Source organism: Pan paniscus, chromosome 14 (genome assembly GCF_029289425.2).
Source record: "Pan paniscus chromosome 14, NHGRI_mPanPan1-v2.0_pri, whole genome shotgun sequence".
NCBI classification, from domain to species: Eukaryota; Metazoa; Chordata; class Mammalia; order Primates; family Hominidae; genus Pan; species Pan paniscus.
The window spans coordinates 25,935,024-25,953,357 of NC_073263.2; the positions used below are offsets into that span (position 1 = coordinate 25,935,024).

Genomic DNA, 18,334 nt, shown 5'->3' on the forward strand with positions numbered 1-18,334 from the left:
ACCCACAGTAGTCAATCATGAAGGACCCTACTTCTTATCTGTCTGTTCTCTATAGTAACCACCATTCTGCAATAGCCATCATCATCTCTCACTGAATAATTTTAATGCTAATTACTTGTAACTGTTCTGTCTGCCTCCTTTCCTTATTTACTCCCACTAAGCATTCACAAGGCAGCCAAAGATACATTTTCCAGATAAAATATAATTGATATTCTCTTGCTTAACAACAACAACAACAACAACAATAACAACAACAACAAACCTTTACAGGTGCCCTTCTTGTTGTTCTTGGCATGAAAAGACTTGTGTTGTGGTTCTTGATTTTATCCCCAGCCTCATCTCTAGTTGTATACAGTATCCAGTCTCCCTCAAATGCTTTTTCTCTTTCCTCGTGTGACTGCACCTCTCTTAACTAATACACAAACATACACACACACACACATACACACACACACACAATCAAGTGATCAGAGTGTGATCCTGGAACCCCCTGGGTGTCTACAAGATCCTTTCAGAGGGTCTGTAAGGTCAACACTATTTTTGTAATAAACTATGATATTGTTTGCTTTTTCATTCTCATTCTAATGAGTGCCTAGTGGATTTCTTTCAGAGATGATCCAACATGTGATGATGCTATTCCGTTGCTCTGGTGGCTAGTGGATATAAACTTCTGTAGTTTTAAAAGTTCGCATTTTAAAATTTGTATAGGGTATAATATTGATAGATATAATAAACCAAAGCTTGTCAGGGTCCATAGTAATTTTCAAGAGAATAAAGGGGTTCTGGGACCAAAAGGTTTGAGAACAGCCATTTAGGCCTCAGATGGCATTTTCTCTGAGGAGTCTTTTTTTTTTTTTTTTTTTTTTGAGACGGAGTCTTGCTCTGTCGCCCAGGCTGGAGTGCAGTGGCGTGATCTCGGCTCACTGCAAGCTCCACCTCCTGGGTTCACGCCATTCTCCTGCCTCAGCCTCCCGAGTAGCTGGGACTACAGGCACCCGCCACCACACCTGGCTAATTGTTTTGTATTTTTAGTAGAGACATGGTTTCGCCATGTTAGCCAGGATGGTCTTGATCTCCTGACCTCGTGATCTGCCTGCCTCGGCCTCCCAAAGTGCTGGGATTACAGGCGTGAGCCACCGCGCCCGGCCTCTGAGGAGTCTTTGCTTGGGTCCTCCACCAAGTCCCCTTTGAGTAACCTTTTCTGTTGCACTTGCCATATTATAGCACTTATCATATTGTATTATGGTGTGTTACTTATCTTTTTAAGCCAGTAGACACAGAAAACTCTCTAAAAGAAGGAACTTGTTGTATCCTCAGTACCTAGCACAGTTCTGGGTACATAGTAAGTGTTCAGTAAACACATGTTGCGTGAGTGTCTTTGAAAGTCTTTGGAGATGACCTAAATTATTTATTATCAAATTATGATTACTATAACATGTTTTAAATTATAACCATTTTGTGTCTTAGGGACACATTCATTTCTTAACTTTTCTGACCCACTAATATCTGAATAGGTTTTAGAAAGCAGGTTTTATTTTATATGGTGTGTTATGTTCATATATTAGAGCAGAAGGAATCTATTACTGGAAGTCAGAAGCTCTGTATCGCAATCTGTGTCTTCCACAAGTAACTGTGGAACCTTGGAAAAGTCTTTTTATTCCTTTGAAGCTAACTTCCCTCATCAAATAATGGGACTGGACTAGGTTGTCTGAAAAGTTTTTCCTTGTACGACATTGTATGATTATATTGAATAATGTCAAATGTGTATTAAACGTGATTTATATTTATTTATATTTTACTTTATAAAAATGCACATAAATATAGATTTATCTATATATTAAAATAACTTTGTTTTTACAGGAAGGATGATAAAGACTATGCTTTAAAACAAATAGAAGGAACTGGGATCTCTATGTCGGCATGTAGAGAAATAGCAGTAAGTGAAGTTCTTTTTATCATCGTTATTATCAACTGACTTATGAGTACCAACTATATAAGGCTCTGTATTGTATTTGTCATATTAATTGAAAGTTAATGAATATTTTTATATCAACTATATGTAGAAAAATATTATTTATTAAGGAGAAGTAAAGGGGTCATGTAGTTCTGTCTATATAAACTCTTTATTTGGGGTAAAGTAAATTTCAGTTGTTTATATAAATACATGTTTTCCCAATACCTGTCACTAATAGTAGAGGATCCAGTTATTTCATTGACAGCAGTAAAAGTGGCATGTTAGTCCATAGAAAATTAATATTTTTATTTTAATAGAATGAGACTAATGTCATTAGTTACGTCAAATTAAAATGAGGTTGTATTATTTGATTTTCATTGCTTGTATCTGTTCATTTGAGTATGTAAACATTTATGCCCTTTTATTTTGGAAGCATAGTTTTCCATATTGTGATTAGAATCTCATTTTGATTCCAAAGGGAAGTAGTCTTTGGGTTAATGCATTAATAGTTATCCATACATTTAAACTGAGCGTTACTTTTTGAGATTTTTCTTCAGTTTTTACTGTTATAAAACTGTGGGTCCAAATGTGTCTTTTCTGGCTTTACACAGAATATTCTAGGATATATATTATAATCTTTGCTTTTGTTGCTCTCAGCCCTTCTATTATATTTACCCATAATAGTCTATTATTACCTGGAAATGTTAAACAATTTTGCAAGTTTACTAAGATTCTGTACCAATGAGTCTTCAACTCAAGTAGATAAAAATAATTTACACTATGTTGAGGAAAAAGACTCATAAATCTAAGAGTAGCATGTCAAGCACTGTGATAGAAGTATATGGGAATGGAGAAGGGTGTACATCTAAACTAAAGTAGAAAATCAAGGAAAGTTCCAGGTTTGGGAACGAATGTAAGAATTACCTTCATGAGGGAAGAATAGGGATGAGATGGAGGATATTGTTAACCAAAGGTAGACCATGCTGAAAGATGTAGTTCATTTAATTGATACTTTTTTAATACTTTTCAATCTTGAGACCAGGTGTCTGTATGTTAACTGTCAGTTATTCAACATCTATTCTGTATATACTCGTCAGTTTTAAAGAGTTAAAAGCCATTAAACTATGGTCAGTGGTGTTAGAAGTCAGGATGTTGATTACCCTTGGAGGGAATACAGAGCTTCAGGGTGCTAGTAATGTTCTCTGATCTTGCACTGGGTCTAGTTACACGGGTTATATATGTGAAAATTCATTGAGCTGTGTGCTTATTGTTCACATGCTTTTCTCTTGTTTATTAGTCTTTAACAAACTGTTTTTTATTAGAAAAAAAAACTCAGTTCAGAAACAGCTATTATCTTTGCATATATCGTGATAACTATAAATGCACTTAAATACAGAAAGAAGTATGAAAGCCTACTTTTAATGTACTTGATCATGGCTCTTCAATCTAAGATGAACAGAAATGTTTAATTTTTATGAAGTCTTACTAATTTTTCCTCTTATGGCTATTTTCTGTATGTGGCTGAAGAAATCTGTACCCACTGATTGTGAAAATATTTCCCAATATTTTCTTCTAAATGCTTTATAATTTTTTTATTTCTAGTCTATGATATACTCAATTAATTTTTGTTTGTGGTATGATACAGAGTTTGAATTCCCCCTCCCATGTGAATGTACAGTTGTAGCATCATTTTTGGAAAACATCCTTTGCCATAGAATTCCTTTGGCACCTTTGCAAAAAAAGAAAGTATACATTTGGACTGTATTTCATTCCATTGTTCTCTCTGTCTAGCCTTATACCAATAGATTACTCTACCTTTCTAGCAAGACTTGAAGCCAGGTGGTGTAAGGCCACCAGCTTTATTCTTTGTCAGAATTGTTTGGGGTATTTTAGGTTCTTTAGCATTATCATACAAATTTTTACATCAGCTAATTAGTTTTTTTTTTTTTTAAAAAAAGCTTGTTGAGATTATAATTTGGATCAATTCAAAGAATAATAGTATTGAGACTTTCAAGCCAGCGGAAAGATATACTTTCCATTTTATTTATTTATTTATTTATTTATTTATTTATTTATTTTATTTATTTATATAATTACTTAAAAAAAATATATATATATAGTGTAGTATATATCCTGAGACATTTCTGAACTCACTGGTAGGTTTTTGGTGATTGCTTGGGATTTTTTCTACATAATTATGTCATTTATGAATAGGGATACTTTTACTTTTTTCCATATTTCTGCTTTTGTTTCTTTTTTTTCTTTACCGAGCTGGTTAGGCCATCTCACACAATGTTGAATAGTGGTGAGAGCAGTTATCTTTGATTTATTCCCAACTGTGAGGAAAATATTTCCACTTTCACTGTTCAGTATAATGATAGCTGCGTGTTTTTCATAGGTGCTATTAATCAAGTTTAGGAAGTTATATTCCTAGATTCTAAGAATTTTTTTCATAAATGATATTGAATTTTATCAAATGCTTTTTTCTGCATAGATAAAAGCAACCATATAATTTTTTTCTTATTCTGTTAATTTAGTACAAAATATTTTCAGTTTTCTTTGTGAAATTTTTCCTTTTATCTATGAGTTATTTCGAATTATATTGCTTAATTTTTAAACATGTGAGGTATTTCTAGATAACTTACTGTTACTGATTACTAATTTATTTTCATTGTGGGTCAGAGAAAAGAGACCTTGTATTTTAGAGATACATACTGAAATATTTATAGGTGAAATGATACAATAACTGGAATTTACTTCAGCATAATCCAGGGTTGGCTGGGAGGAGTGGATATTAGTATAAATAAATCAAGTTTGGCTGTGAGTGGCTAGTGGTACGTAGGGGTTTGTTTTAATATTCTTTTTTATTTAGTTTGGAAATTTGTATAACAAAAAGTTAAGAATGAAATAATTCCCATGTTTTCTGGCAAGTTTTTATCAGGCCTTCCTCCTTTACATTTCTTAATTCTTCCTCGAAGAAGTTGTGTGTCCCCAGCATTCACCTCCATTAACTCTCTATGATTACACCCAGTTTGTTTCTTTAATATAACACTCATTACAAATGTAATTACGAGGGGGTTCTTTTTATCTGTGTGCCTGGTTACTTACTTTGTTATCTGTTCCCCCAACCCTCTAGACTGTAATGCGTTTCTTCCCCAGTTTGTGCTAGGTGTGGTGTATAGTCCTTGCTCTGTAAGTAAGTGTAGAAGGGAGGGAGGGAGGAACTCTGAGAATTTCTTCTAAAAGCAAAGAGCATTGCATATCTTCATCTTCATTTTTTTGTTAAGTGATTTGTCTTATACATTGTCAAAATTTCCTGTGAGCTGTAATTCCTAGTGTAGACATTTTTCAAACTGCACATGGGTGAATCATCAGTATTCCACAAGGCTGCCTTATAGTTGTGATGGGGGAGCAGAGGTAAAGCTCTGGACTTGACTTTTCTACTCACCTCTACTTTAACCTAAGCATACCTCAGTTTTTTTCTTTTTTGTGACAGAGTCTTGCTCTGTTGCCCAGGCTGGAGTGCAATGGCACGATCTCGGCTCACTGCAATCTCCGCCTCCCGGGTTCAAGTGATTCTCCTGCCTCAGCCTCCTGAGTAGTTAGGATTACAGGTGCGCGCCACCACACCCAGCTAATATTTATATTTTTAGTAGAGACGGGGTTTCACCATGTTGGTCAGGCTGGTCTCAAACTCCTAACCTTGTGATCCACCCACTTTGGCCTCCCAAAGTTCTGGGATTACAGGCATGAGCCATCGTGCCCGGCCAAGCATACCTCAGTTTTTATCAATTTGCAAGAATTTGGTTGAAAAAGGTTTCACAGGTTTAAATATATTGAAATAATTTTGAAATTGTTTTCCTTATTTTTTTACAGTGATTTCAAGTCAACTGTCACCATACTCATGTTATAAATTAAGAATTTATTTTTTATCTTTGCTATATTATGAAGTTTTAATGTTAGAATGCAATATAGTTTTGTGAATATTAGGCTTTTTAAGCCCATTTTCTCACCATTATGATATTTATTGAGAAGACACAGTTTGAAGTATTAATTTATTTTTTATATATTTGTACTATAGAAGTTCAAATTAAATGTGATATTGTATGTAACAGCTGGAATAAATTAAATTTACAGTAAATTACATAGTCAAAACAGTAATCTTAGAACTCAGAAAATAAGATTTTTTTTTCTTTTAGCAGAATTGGGAAAACATAGGTGGTTTCTGTGATGGAAACTATTATATGAGTATCTTTAAACCTTCTGTTTTCAATTTTTTTTTTTTTTTTTTTTTGAGACGAAGTCTCACTCTTTCCCCAGGCTGGAGTACAGTGGCGCAATCTCGGCTCACTGCAACCTCCGCCTCCCGTGTTCAAGCGATTCTTCTGCCTCACCCTCCCAAGTACCTGGGACTACAGGCACACGCCACCATACCCAGCTAATTTTTGTATTTTTAGTAGAGATGGAGTTTCACCATGTTGGCCAGGATGGTCTCTTGACCTCGTGATCCGCCCACCTCAGCCTCCCAAAGTGCTGGGATTACAGGCGGCAGCCACCGCACCCAGCTGTTTTCAAAATAGTTTAACACAAAGTCTTCGAAAAGGCAAAAAGTAACTTCTACAGTATTAAAAACTAGGATCTACATGCTCTGGCCTCTGAATAGTGTCATGTAGTGCTGAAGTTCTTTTCGTCACCAAGGAAAGCCTGCATACTCTCTCAGCATCACAGCGTCAAACACACAGGAATGCATGAGGGGTAACAACCTTGCCAGACTCCTTGGGCTCTTACCCTGGCTCTGCCACTTTACTAGCTTGTAGGACCCAAAACAAGTTATTTGATTTCTTTGTGTTTCAGTTTTCCCATTTGTAAAATGGGACAGTGCCTGGCGTGTAGTAGGCATTTAGTAAATGTTAGCCCTGCTAAGTGCAGCACAGCTCCCAGGTCTTTTGGAGTTTCTTCAATGTAAATATTTACTTCAAGGTAATTGTCCACTGAGACAGTTCCATCACCAATCCTCAGTGGCCATTCTCTTTTAATCCCAAAGTGACCTGTCTGTCTCCTAATATGTCTCCCTAAAAACAACAACAACAAAACACCACCACCAACAAAGGTGTTTTACTTATTCAGTAGTAATAGTTACTTACTGTACTGGTTTGCTTTAGTTGCCCTAACAAAGTACTACAGGCTGGGTGGCTTAAACAGCAGAAGTTTGTTTTCTTATAGTTGTGGAGGCTAGAAGCCTTATAGCAAGATGTTGTCAGGGTTAGTTTCCTCTGAGGCCTCTTTCTTTGGCTTGCAGATAGCCTCCTTCTTCCTGTCTCATCAGATGGTCATTTCAGAGACACTCCTGGTGTCTCTCTGTATGTCCTCATCATCTCTTCTTGGGAGGACGCCAGTCAGATTAGATTAGGGCCCACTCTAAAGACCTCATTTTAACCTAATTACTTCTTAAAAGGCCTTATCTCCAAATACAGTCATGCATCACTTAATTAGCGGGATATGCTCTGAAAAAATGCATTATTAGGCGATCTCATTGTTCTGCCATCGCAGAGTGTACTTACACTAACCCAGATGGTAGAACCTAAACACACTAGGCTGTTTGTAGCCTATTCCTTCTAGGCTACAAACTTATACAGCATGTTGCTATACCGAATACTATAGGCAACTGTAACACAATGCTAAATATTTGTATATCTGAGCATATTAAATAGAAAAGGTATGGTAAATATGTGGAATAAACATAGAAAAGGTACAGTAAAAATACGGAATAAATGATTAAAAAAATGGCTGTTCTGCCTATGGAGTAGCCATTCTTTATTCCTTTACTCTCTTAATAAACTTGCTTTCCCTTTTGTCTGTGGATTCGCCCCAAATTCTTTCTTGTTCAAGGTCCCCCCAAAACAAAGATAAAAAATGGTACACCTGTATGTATAGGGCTGTTAGCATGAATGGGGCTTGCAGGTCTGAACGTTGCTCAGGGTGTCAGTGAGTAGTGAATGAATGTGAAGGCCTAGGACATTAATGTACACTACTGTAGACTATAAGCACTGTACACTTAGGCCACATTCAGGCTACATTCAGTTTATAAAACATATTTTACTTTCTTCAATTAACCTTAGTTTACTGTAACTTTTTTACATTATAAACTTTTTTTCACTATTGTAATAACACTTAAAATACACATTGTACACCTGTACAAAAAATTTGTATTCTTATTCTATAAGTTTTTTTCTATTAAAAAAATTTTTTTTTTACTTTTTCAACTTTTAGGTTCGGGGGCACATGTGTAGGTTTGTTACATGGGTAAATTGCATGTCACTGAGGTTTGGTGTGGGAATGATCTCATCACCCAGATACGGAGCATAGTTACCAACAGTTTTTCACCCCTTCCCCCAACCTCACCCTCCCTCCTCTGGTAGTTCCCAGTATCTATTGTTGCTATCTTTATGTCCATGTTTATCCAATGTTTAGCCCCTACTTTTAAGTGAGAACATGTGGTATTTGGTTTTCTGTTCCTGTGTTATTTTATTTAGGGTAATGGCCTCCAGCTGCATCTATGTTGTGCAAAAAACATGATTTTATTCTTTTTTATGGCTGTATATCATTCCATGGTGTATATGTACCACATTTTCTTTGTCTAGTCCACTGTTGCTGGGCATCTAGGTTGATTCCATGCTACTGTGAATAGTGCTGCAATGAACATACAAATGCATGTTTCTTTTTGTAAACTAAGGTACATATACATTAGCCTAGGCCTACACAGGGTCAGGATCATGAATATCATTGTCTTCCACCTCCACATTTTATCCCACTAGAAAGTCTTCAGGGAGGCCAGGCATGGTGGCTTAGGCCTGTAATCACAACAGTTTTGGGAGGCCGAGGTGGACAGATAGATCACTGGAGGCCAGGAGTTCGAGACCAGCCTGGCCAACATGGCGAAACCTTGTCTCTACCAAAAAAATACAAAAATTAGCTGGGTGTGGTGGTGCATGCCTGTGGAGGCTAAGACATGAGAATTGCTTGAATCTGGGAGATGGAGGTTGCAGTGAGCCAAGATCATGCCACCGCACTTCAGCCTGGGCAATATGAGACTGTCTCAAAAAAAAAAAAAAATTCTTTGGGGCAATAACTCACATAGAGCTGCCTCTCCTAGGATAACAGTACCTTTCAGACTACCTCCTGAAGGACCTGCCTGAGGATATTTTACAGTTAACTTAAAAAAAAAAAATAAGTCGAAGGGGTACACTCTACAATAGTGATAAAAAGTGTAATGTAATGAAAACATAGCCAGTATTAGAGGCATTTATTATCATCAAATATTGTGTGCTGTATATAATGATATTTGCTAGACTTGTATGAGACTGGCAGCGTGATACATGTATGTATATACCAGCATCACCACACACACGAGTAATGCACGTTGTGCTACAATATTATGAAGGTTGTGTGTCACTAGGTGATAGGAGTTTTTCAACTCCATTATAATCTTATATATGCTGTCTATTATTGACTGTGACATCATCATGCAGCATGTGACTGTACGGTCACATTCCAAGGTACTGGGGGTTAGGGCTTCAGCATAGGAATTTTAGGGGAACACAGTTCAGTCCATAACACTATTACTCACTACTCCGGCAGTAGTTACTTACCCAGAATGAAGTCTTTACTCTCAGAGATTTGTTGTCTGGTTAATCAGATAGATGAATTTTTTTTAATTGATATTTAATGAAGTAGATTGGTTTTTGTTTTTTTGTATTGAGATGGAGCCTCACTCTGTCACCCAGGCTAGAGTGCCTTGGTGTGATCTCAGCTCACTGCAACCTCCACCTCCTAGGCTCAAGCGATTCTCCTGCCTCACCCTCCCAAGTAGCTGGGATTACAGGTGTGCGCCACCACGCCCAACAAATTTTTTGTATTTTTAGTAGAGATGGGGTTTCACCATGTTGGCCAGGCTGGTCTTGAATTCCTGAACCTCAATGATCCGCCTGCCTCGGCCTCCCAAAGTGTTGGGATTACAGGCGTGAGCCACTGTGCCTGGCCGCTAATTTTTATATTTTTAGTAAATTTTAGTAAAACACAGTAGATTGGTTTTATAAAGAAAGCAGTGATCTTAGTTCATAGATCAGAAGCCAGAGTAGGTTGTGTGTCCTTCTTTAGTTTAGTTGTGCATTTTGTTAATTTACACAATCATTTATTCGTGTGTTTACCAAATAGTTAATAAAGGCCTCTGCAGTACCAGGCATTATGCTAGGAGCTGGCCATGCAGCCATGAGAATGAATACATAGTGCCTGCCATTGTCAAGTTTGCCACCTGGTATATATTTAAGACATTTATGTCTCTGGATTGTAAAGACACATAATCCAGACATAATCCATTCCTCTAGGATATTAGCTCTTGGGGGGTATTGGTATTAGACCATAGTAGTTACAAGTACTGGCTTTGTGTTTTAAAAGTTAATTTATTAATTGCTGGTTCTACCACTTCCTAGGAATGTAACCTTGAGCAAATTATTTAACCCCCTTAAACCCCTGTTTTCTCATTTGTAAAATAGGGGTTATATAAATATTTCATGGGGCTAATTCATGATTAAATGAGATAATACATGTCACATGCCTAGTACCATACTTGGCATCTGGGAGAAGAGCTTAATCAAATTGTTGCTGCAGTTTTTTTGAATACAGGAGTGAAGTGAAACCTTTCATTGGAGGTAAAATTCAGGAGACACTAAGAATAACTTTAAATGTAGGTTTCTAATAATTGTGGAGCTCTTTTGCCAATGCTTTGGAATTTGTTGTTTTTTTATAATTTACACCCTGCCAATTACTAGAAAGAATTAGAAATAGCTGTCTAGCTTAGGAGTGTGTTCCAATTTTGAGATAATAGAAAAACACTGAACTAGAATTAAGACTACCTTAGCATGAGCTTTGGCTCTTTGAGCCAGCTGGGAGATCCAGGATTACCACAAAGTCTAGACTTTCCCTGTCAGGTTATTTGTGTTGTTTATTAATTAGGGAATGGTCAATTTTAGATATTAGCGTTTAGGTTTCTGAGGATTGGTATATAATTGCTAAAGTCTTATAAGTTTGAAAATTATATTCTAAAAGCAGAAATAATATAACCTGAACTTAATCTTGCTTCTGAATAAAATAATTATCACACCAGAGAATAATCTTTAATATGTGACTGAATATTTAATTGATTTATAGTCTTTGCTGAAGTTTATTTCAAAGCCCCCAATATAGTGTTAACTTTACATTGATTCTTATTTTTGTGGCAGTGTTCTTACAAAAAGCACTGAAGTTACAAGTTTTAAGATCTTGGTTTTCTCACCTGGCTGTCCAGTATTTGAAGCACATTTGGAAGGCACTGTTGAAACCTGTTTTAACTGATAAAGACATAGTATCGGGCTTCATGTGAGGCTTTTTCTTGTTGTTGCAGTTGTTTTTGTTTTTGCTTGGCAGGGTTAGGGGTGCTTTTTTACTGGATGGATTGTTAGGCCACTTTGGTTATCATAAGATAAGGAGACAAAATATTTTAAATAAAATAACATCCTTTTATGAGATGAGAAAGCACAAACCCATGAAAATATGCTCTCCTGGATGCTTCTCTCTAAGTTCTTTGTTATTTTATGAAAAGTTACAAAATTTTAATCAACTTTACTATGTAATTTAAATGCCTGAAATTAGGTGCTATATCTCACAGGGTTGCAGAACTTAATTTTCATATGATAATTGATGTTAATGAATGTTGCATCTTCTAATGTTGCAAATATTCTTTGATATTTTCTAAAAAGGATTACAAACTACAGATTTGTTTCAAGTTCAATTGTTATGTGATGTCAAAGCCTAGACAACTTGCAGAATGGGGGAAAGTTTTATAAATCATATATTTGATAAGGGATTAGTATCTAGACTATGTAAAGAACTCCTGCAACTCAGCAGCAACAGCAAAACAACCTGATTCAAAAATGGGCAAAAGACATACTAAATAGACATTTCTCCAAAGACGATCTACAAATGGTCAGTAAGCACATGAAAAGATGTTCGACACCATTATTGACTAGGCAAATGCAAACCAAAACCACAGTGAGATACTACTTCATACTCATTAGGATATATGTTAATTTTTAAGGGAAAAAAGGGAGAAATAACCAGTGTTGGTGAGGATATGAAGAAATTGGAACCTTCATACATTGCAGATGGGAATGTAAAATGGTACAGCTGCAAGTTTGGTGGTTTCTCAGAAAGTTAAACACAGAGCAATCATTTGATCCAGGATTTCCACTTTTAGGTTTATGCTCAAAGCATTGAAAGCAGGGACTTTCATCAGATAGTGTATACCACTGTTCATAGCAGCATTAATCACAATAACCAGAGGTGAAAACAATCCATGAACATCAACAGATGAATGGATAAACAAAATGTGATATCTATATATATATCTAGATATATATATAGATATGCATAGAGTGGAGTATATTTATCCATAAAGAATGAAATAGGCTAAGTGAAATAAGCCTGGCATGAAAGGATACATATTGTATGGTTCCACTTACATGAAATATCTAGATTAGGAAGATTCTTAGGGACAGATAGTAGAGTAGAGGTTACCAGAGCCTTGGGGAAAAAGGCGGTGGGATTATTGTGTAACGCAGGGGTCCCTGCGTCAGCACCGGTACGTTAGGAATTGGGCCGTACAGCAGGAGGTGAGCCACAGGCAAGCGAGCATTACCACCTGAGCTCTGCCTCCTGTCAGATTAGCAGTGGCATTAGATTCTCATAGGAGCTTGAACACTGTTGTGAACTGCGCATGTGAAGGATCTAGGTTGCATGCTCCTTATGAGAATCTAATGCCTAATGAATGATCTGAGGTGAAACGGTTTCATCTTGAAACCATCCACCATCTGCCCCTCCCCCCCGCCCCCGCCCTGCACCTCCACCCCATTATCCGTGGAAAATTTGTCTTCCTCAAAACTGGTTTCTGATGCCAAAAAGGTTGGGAACCGCTGGTTTAATGGATTCAGAGTTTCTGTTTGGGATGACAAAAAAAATTCTAAAATGGATAGTGGTGGTGATCGCAGAACATTGTGAATATACTTATAGGATGCCACTGAATTGTACACTTAAAAATGATTAAAATGGTCATTTTTATGTTAGATATATTTTACCACAATCAAAAAATTAAAATAACCAACCAAACAACAACGAAATAGATTTACTCAGATAATACCTGTTCAGTGTCTTTTCCTCACAGATATCTTCTCATTTGTTACTGAAGTATCCGTCTCAAAATTGTGTGGGTGCTTATTAGATGTTTAAGATTGTTTACCTGTGGGTTTGTATTGCCTTTGAATTACAAATGGTGTGGGGTTTTTTACATTATTTTTGTGACAGAAATTGTTAATGCATCTCCTTTGTTTTGCAGTTACTTCGAGAGCTTAAGCATCCAAACGTCATTTCTCTTCAAAAGGTGTTTCTGTCTCATGCTGATAGGAAGGTGTGGCTTCTGTTTGACTATGCTGAACATGACCTCTGGGTAAGGTGAATTGCTGGCAGACATGAGCAAACAGTCAGGGATTGTTAAGAGTAACTAAAAACAGTTAGGTGTTCCGCTTATTATGAGACTTATGTTTTTAAAATAAAAGTAACCTCATAGAGTGTGGTTGGTGGCATGACGAAGGCTAGAGTATTTGACTTTGTATTATTACTTTTCAATATTGTCACTTTGATTTTTTAACAGATACTAAAGAAAACAATAGAATCTAAAGAGTGTTCAACAACTATTCAATATTGCTTCATATAGTTTTTTGATAAAATAAAAAGTAACTGTAATATATATAAAATTTTGCTCTAAAATAGAAAAGTAGCATATTTCCTTTTATTTCGTTGTATAAAGGGAACATAAAATGAGAAGGTGGTATCCTCATGTAGGAGGACGAATATGCTATCTTTGGAGAGATCTAATAGTTCTACCATTATTTGTCATATAGCATTAAGCAAGTCTTTTAATGGCTTTGAAGCTGTAGTTTACCCCATCTGTAAAATGTAATACTTTCTTGCCTTTTTAAACAACGTTTTTCTGAGGAACAATCTTGTATTTGAAAAGTTTTATAAATATACAAATGTAGGAAACTATTATTAATTATTAACTATTCACAATTGAATTTAATATCCTAATTCTTATTTTCAATGGCAGTAGTTCAATACAGTATAGTCATGCGCCATATAATGTTATTGTCAACTAGGGACTGCATATATGATAGTGGTCTCCTAAGATTATAGTACCATATTGTTACTGTACCTTTTCTATGTTTACATATGTTTAGATAACACACTTATTTACTATTGTGTCACAATTGCCTTCCTTATTCAGTACAGTAACATGTACAGGTTTGTAGCCTAGGAGCAGGAGGCTATAGCATATAGCCTAGGTTTGTAGTAGAGTCTATCATCTAGGTTTGTGTAAGTACAGTCTGTGATGTTTACACAACTGCAAAATTGCCTAACGACACATTTTTCAGAATGTATCCCTTCATTAAGTGATGCATGACTGTATTGTACTTACTTGAATTGGGCATAATCTTGCATTGGAGGAATTTTTTGTGGATGAGAGCTCTATTACAAAATAAGATTGGTGTGAAAATAAATTTTAATATCTCTTGGGACTTTTAGTTCTTTGTTTTCTGACCTATGATAAGAATAGTTTTAGGCCAAGTGTAGTGGGTCACACCTGTAGTCCCAACACTTTGGGGGGCCAAGGCAGGAAGATCACTTGAGCCAAAGTGTTTGAGACAAGCCTGGGTCACATGGCAAGACCCTGTCTCTGCAAAAAATAAAAAAAATTAGCTGGTCTCAGTGGCACATGCTGTGGTCCCAGCTGTTCATGGGGCTGAAGCCCAGGAAGTCGAGGCTGCAGTGGGTCCTGTTCCCACCGTTGCACTCCAGCCCGACTAATTTTTGTATTTTTAGTAGAGACAGGGTTTCACCATGTTGTCCAGGCTGGTCTCTTAACTCCTGATGTCAGGTGATCTGCCCACCTCGGCCTCCCAAAGTGCTGAGATTACAGGCCTGAGCCACTGAGCCCAGCCAGTTTATTAGTTTATCTAATGCATTGCAGAAAATGATGCTATATTGAAAAAAATTACTGTAAAATAAGAACTTAATTTTATCTTGTCTGAGTAGCTGAAATACAAACACCAGCCTCAGTATTTTGCAGTTTACTAAGCAGATTATTTTTTAAATTGGTATTTGAGGAACTCTAAGGTAACTATAAAATTTGCTCTTTTATTAAATATAACATTTATATATTTTTTAAAAATCTGAAACGTTACCTTGCAGATAAAACTTTGAGATATATATATATATAGAAAATCTATAATAGGATAGCCAAAGTAATTTTGAAACATAGTAACAAAATTGACATTCTTATCAATCTGTATAGAGAACATCTGTTAATACAGATTATAGTTTAAGAAACAAGTAAACCAAACGTCTAACATTACCTTGTGTTAATTCATTAAGAATTACTATACTCATGTGAACTGCTTTTTAAATGATATTTAATAATGTCTTTAAACATTGTATTGATTTGCATACTAATCTGTATTTACTAAATTAGCATGGCTATGCTTTTTATTATGTATACATGAAATTTTCTCTTTTATGAAACTCTTTCCAAAGTTCATGCTGGTTATTAATTTCTTCTTCTTTTTTTTTTTTTTTTAAATCTTTGGTTCTTCTATTTTAAAAGAAATCTAATCAGATCAACCCTGTTAAATCAGCGTGGCCAGTATTAAATTGAACACTCACTATGCTGAGCCTCATAAGAAATAAAGTCATATAATTTAAACTTAAGGCATTTTCCAGGCTGGTTTATAAACAAGATTTGTGATAAACCACAGTAGAGCATAGAAGATAGTATAATATTTCACTCAATGTGATTTCTAGCTGCTAGTTTGTAATATTTAATTTTACATGTAGGTACAATGATTATACTTTAGCAAATTTTATTGTGGGTAATATTGTACAGTGTATATAACTAGTTCATTAGCTTTATCATCATCTTAATAATATTTAAGCCAAATAAGTATTTTTAATGTTCATTTTCATAAAAAACAAATGATAATTTAGCCTACTAAAACCCACTCCTTTATCTATTTTAATTGGAATGTTGAAGTGAATTGGTAGGGGTTAGGCAGCAGAGGGTAACAAGGCAGTCGCAATAAAAATAGTTATTTTTAAAAATCACTTAGGCGTTGGTGAGATTTCATGGTATGTATATTTTGCATTTGTTATGTAGCCCTGGAATATAAAGAAAATGACAGTAGGATTTGTCATTTTAAAACATTGGTAAAAAAAAGTCACTTGTAATACTCTAATGAAAGTGTACATGAAGAAATATATATGAAATTGATTAATTACCTTACCTCTCCTACATATTTGTTCCTTTGATTCTTACTGCAGCAGAGTTTTAATTTTTTTTTCAAAAAATTAACCTATTTTATTTTTATTTATATTTATTTTACCTGTTTTTATTAAGCTTGGAGAGAGCCAAAGAATCTTCTTCTTGTTTTTTTTGTTTGTTTGTTTTTGAGATGGAGTCTCGCTCTGTCGCCCAGGCTGGAGAGCGGTGGCAGGATCTCCACTCACTGCAAGCTCCGCCTTCCAGGTTCACGCCATTCTCCTGCCTCAGCCTCCCGAGTAGCTGGGACTACAGGCGCCTGCCACCACTCCCGGCTAATTTTTTGTATTTTTTAGTAGAGACGGGGTTTCACCGTGTTAGCCAGGATGGTCTTGATCTCCTGACCTCGTGATCCACCCGCCTCAGCCTCCCAAAGTTCTGGGATTACAGGCGTGAGCCACCATGCCCGGCCCAAGAATCTTCTTCTTAAGGAGAACAGACTTGATTGTCACATCATATTTTAGGACAGGTGACAAAACAGTCTAGATTATTAAATTGTTGTAGCTCTGTTTTGTTTGCCTGCTATTAAATACTTTGAAAAAAAGACTGAGAAGAAAATTAAAGTAGATTAATGCTGCTAATTTAGATTAGTCATACTACATATGTGCAAACTGCTACACTTTACCTTCTCGTAGATATTTGCTATATATTTTTACCTTGGAGAGTAAAGCTCCTTTATTCATTAATCATTAGTTATTCCTTACTTGTGTCATATTCTGTATATCATAAGAAAATAGCAAGTGAAAATGTTAACTTATAATGTTAAATATCTCTTATTTTTATTATGTCTACTAATTTCAAGAACATGCTTAATATTTACTTACATGTATTGGCCAAGGGTCTGCTCTGTGCAATATTAAGTTCAGGGATATGTACAGTGGTGTGCAAGGCAGAGTTTACTGCAGCCGAGTTATAGATTTTCCTGCAATTTAAGAGTGATTTAATTAAGAAAATGAGTCCTATCAAGAGCATTTGAAACTTTTCAAGAAAAAACTTGTAAGGCACATTTATTCATAAAGTAATTTTTCTATGTATAAAGTTGTGCTTTGTTTTACTGGATGTCTAACAACATTATACATAGAAAGCTTTGATGGATGGTACAAGGCAGTTTTTATTTTCCTCAGAATCTTTCCCATTTTTACATTTTTCCATTGTGAACTGGTATATCATTTCTTTGTGCTTGTGTGTATTTTATTGAAGCATCTCCCCACTTGCTTTCTTTATAACCTGTGTCATAAATAGGTTCTAATTCTATGCTATGTCAACCAGCCAAAAGTATCTCTTGAATTTTGTTCTTTTTTTTTTCATTTTATCTACCAGATAAACAGGAATCAAGTATACTCTGAAAGTAATTGATTTTTAATTATGCTTTAAAAATAAAAGCACAATATTTCCTGATTCCCTATTGTGATAATTTATCTCCTGAAATGCTGTCATATGCGTAGGAAATGGAATTTTAGCCCCAGTTATTAGGGAATTTTAAAGTTGTTTATGTTATTCAGCAGAGTACGAAATTATATTTTCAATATCTATGGGAATCCCTGAGTGTTTCTTTTTCTGTTAGGAAAATATTATACATCAAATTATCTTTTCCTTTTTTTAAGCTTCTGTTGATATTTTTTTCTTTCTTTCAGCATATAATCAAGTTTCACAGAGCTTCTAAAGCAAACAAGAAGCCAGTTCAGTTACCTCGGGGAATGGTGAAGTCACTATTATATCAGATCCTAGATGGTATTCACTACCTGCATGCTAACTGGGTGTTGCACAGAGATTTGGTAAGTTGACTTGTAATTGGTTTAAACTAGAAAGATGCATTACAGTTGGATACTTTTCTAGTTGTCTCTAGATACCAGTGCTATATGTAGGCCTGCAAACCTTATAGAGGTAGTGAGAATGCTACCTTCTCAAAACATGGCCTA

At 35.6% G+C, this 18,334-nt stretch overlaps 1 protein-coding gene across 3 annotated transcripts in view; it reads left to right on the forward strand.

Annotated features, from left to right (window-relative positions):
- Positions 1-18,334, forward strand: part of CDK8 (cyclin dependent kinase 8) — a 151,427-nt gene that overhangs the window by 81,919 nt on the left and 51,174 nt on the right. For 2 of the 3 annotated variants that reach the window (XM_003818346.6, XM_008971624.5), the window contains exons 2-4: positions 1,861-1,936; positions 13,380-13,490; positions 18,050-18,190. In XM_003818346.6, the coding sequence (XP_003818394.1) occupies positions 1,861-1,936; positions 13,380-13,490; positions 18,050-18,190 (328 nt within the window). Of the gene's footprint in view, positions 1-1,860; positions 1,937-13,379; positions 13,491-18,049; positions 18,191-18,334 lie in introns of those variants that run through there. The other variant, XM_055096576.2, reaches the window with a different exon arrangement.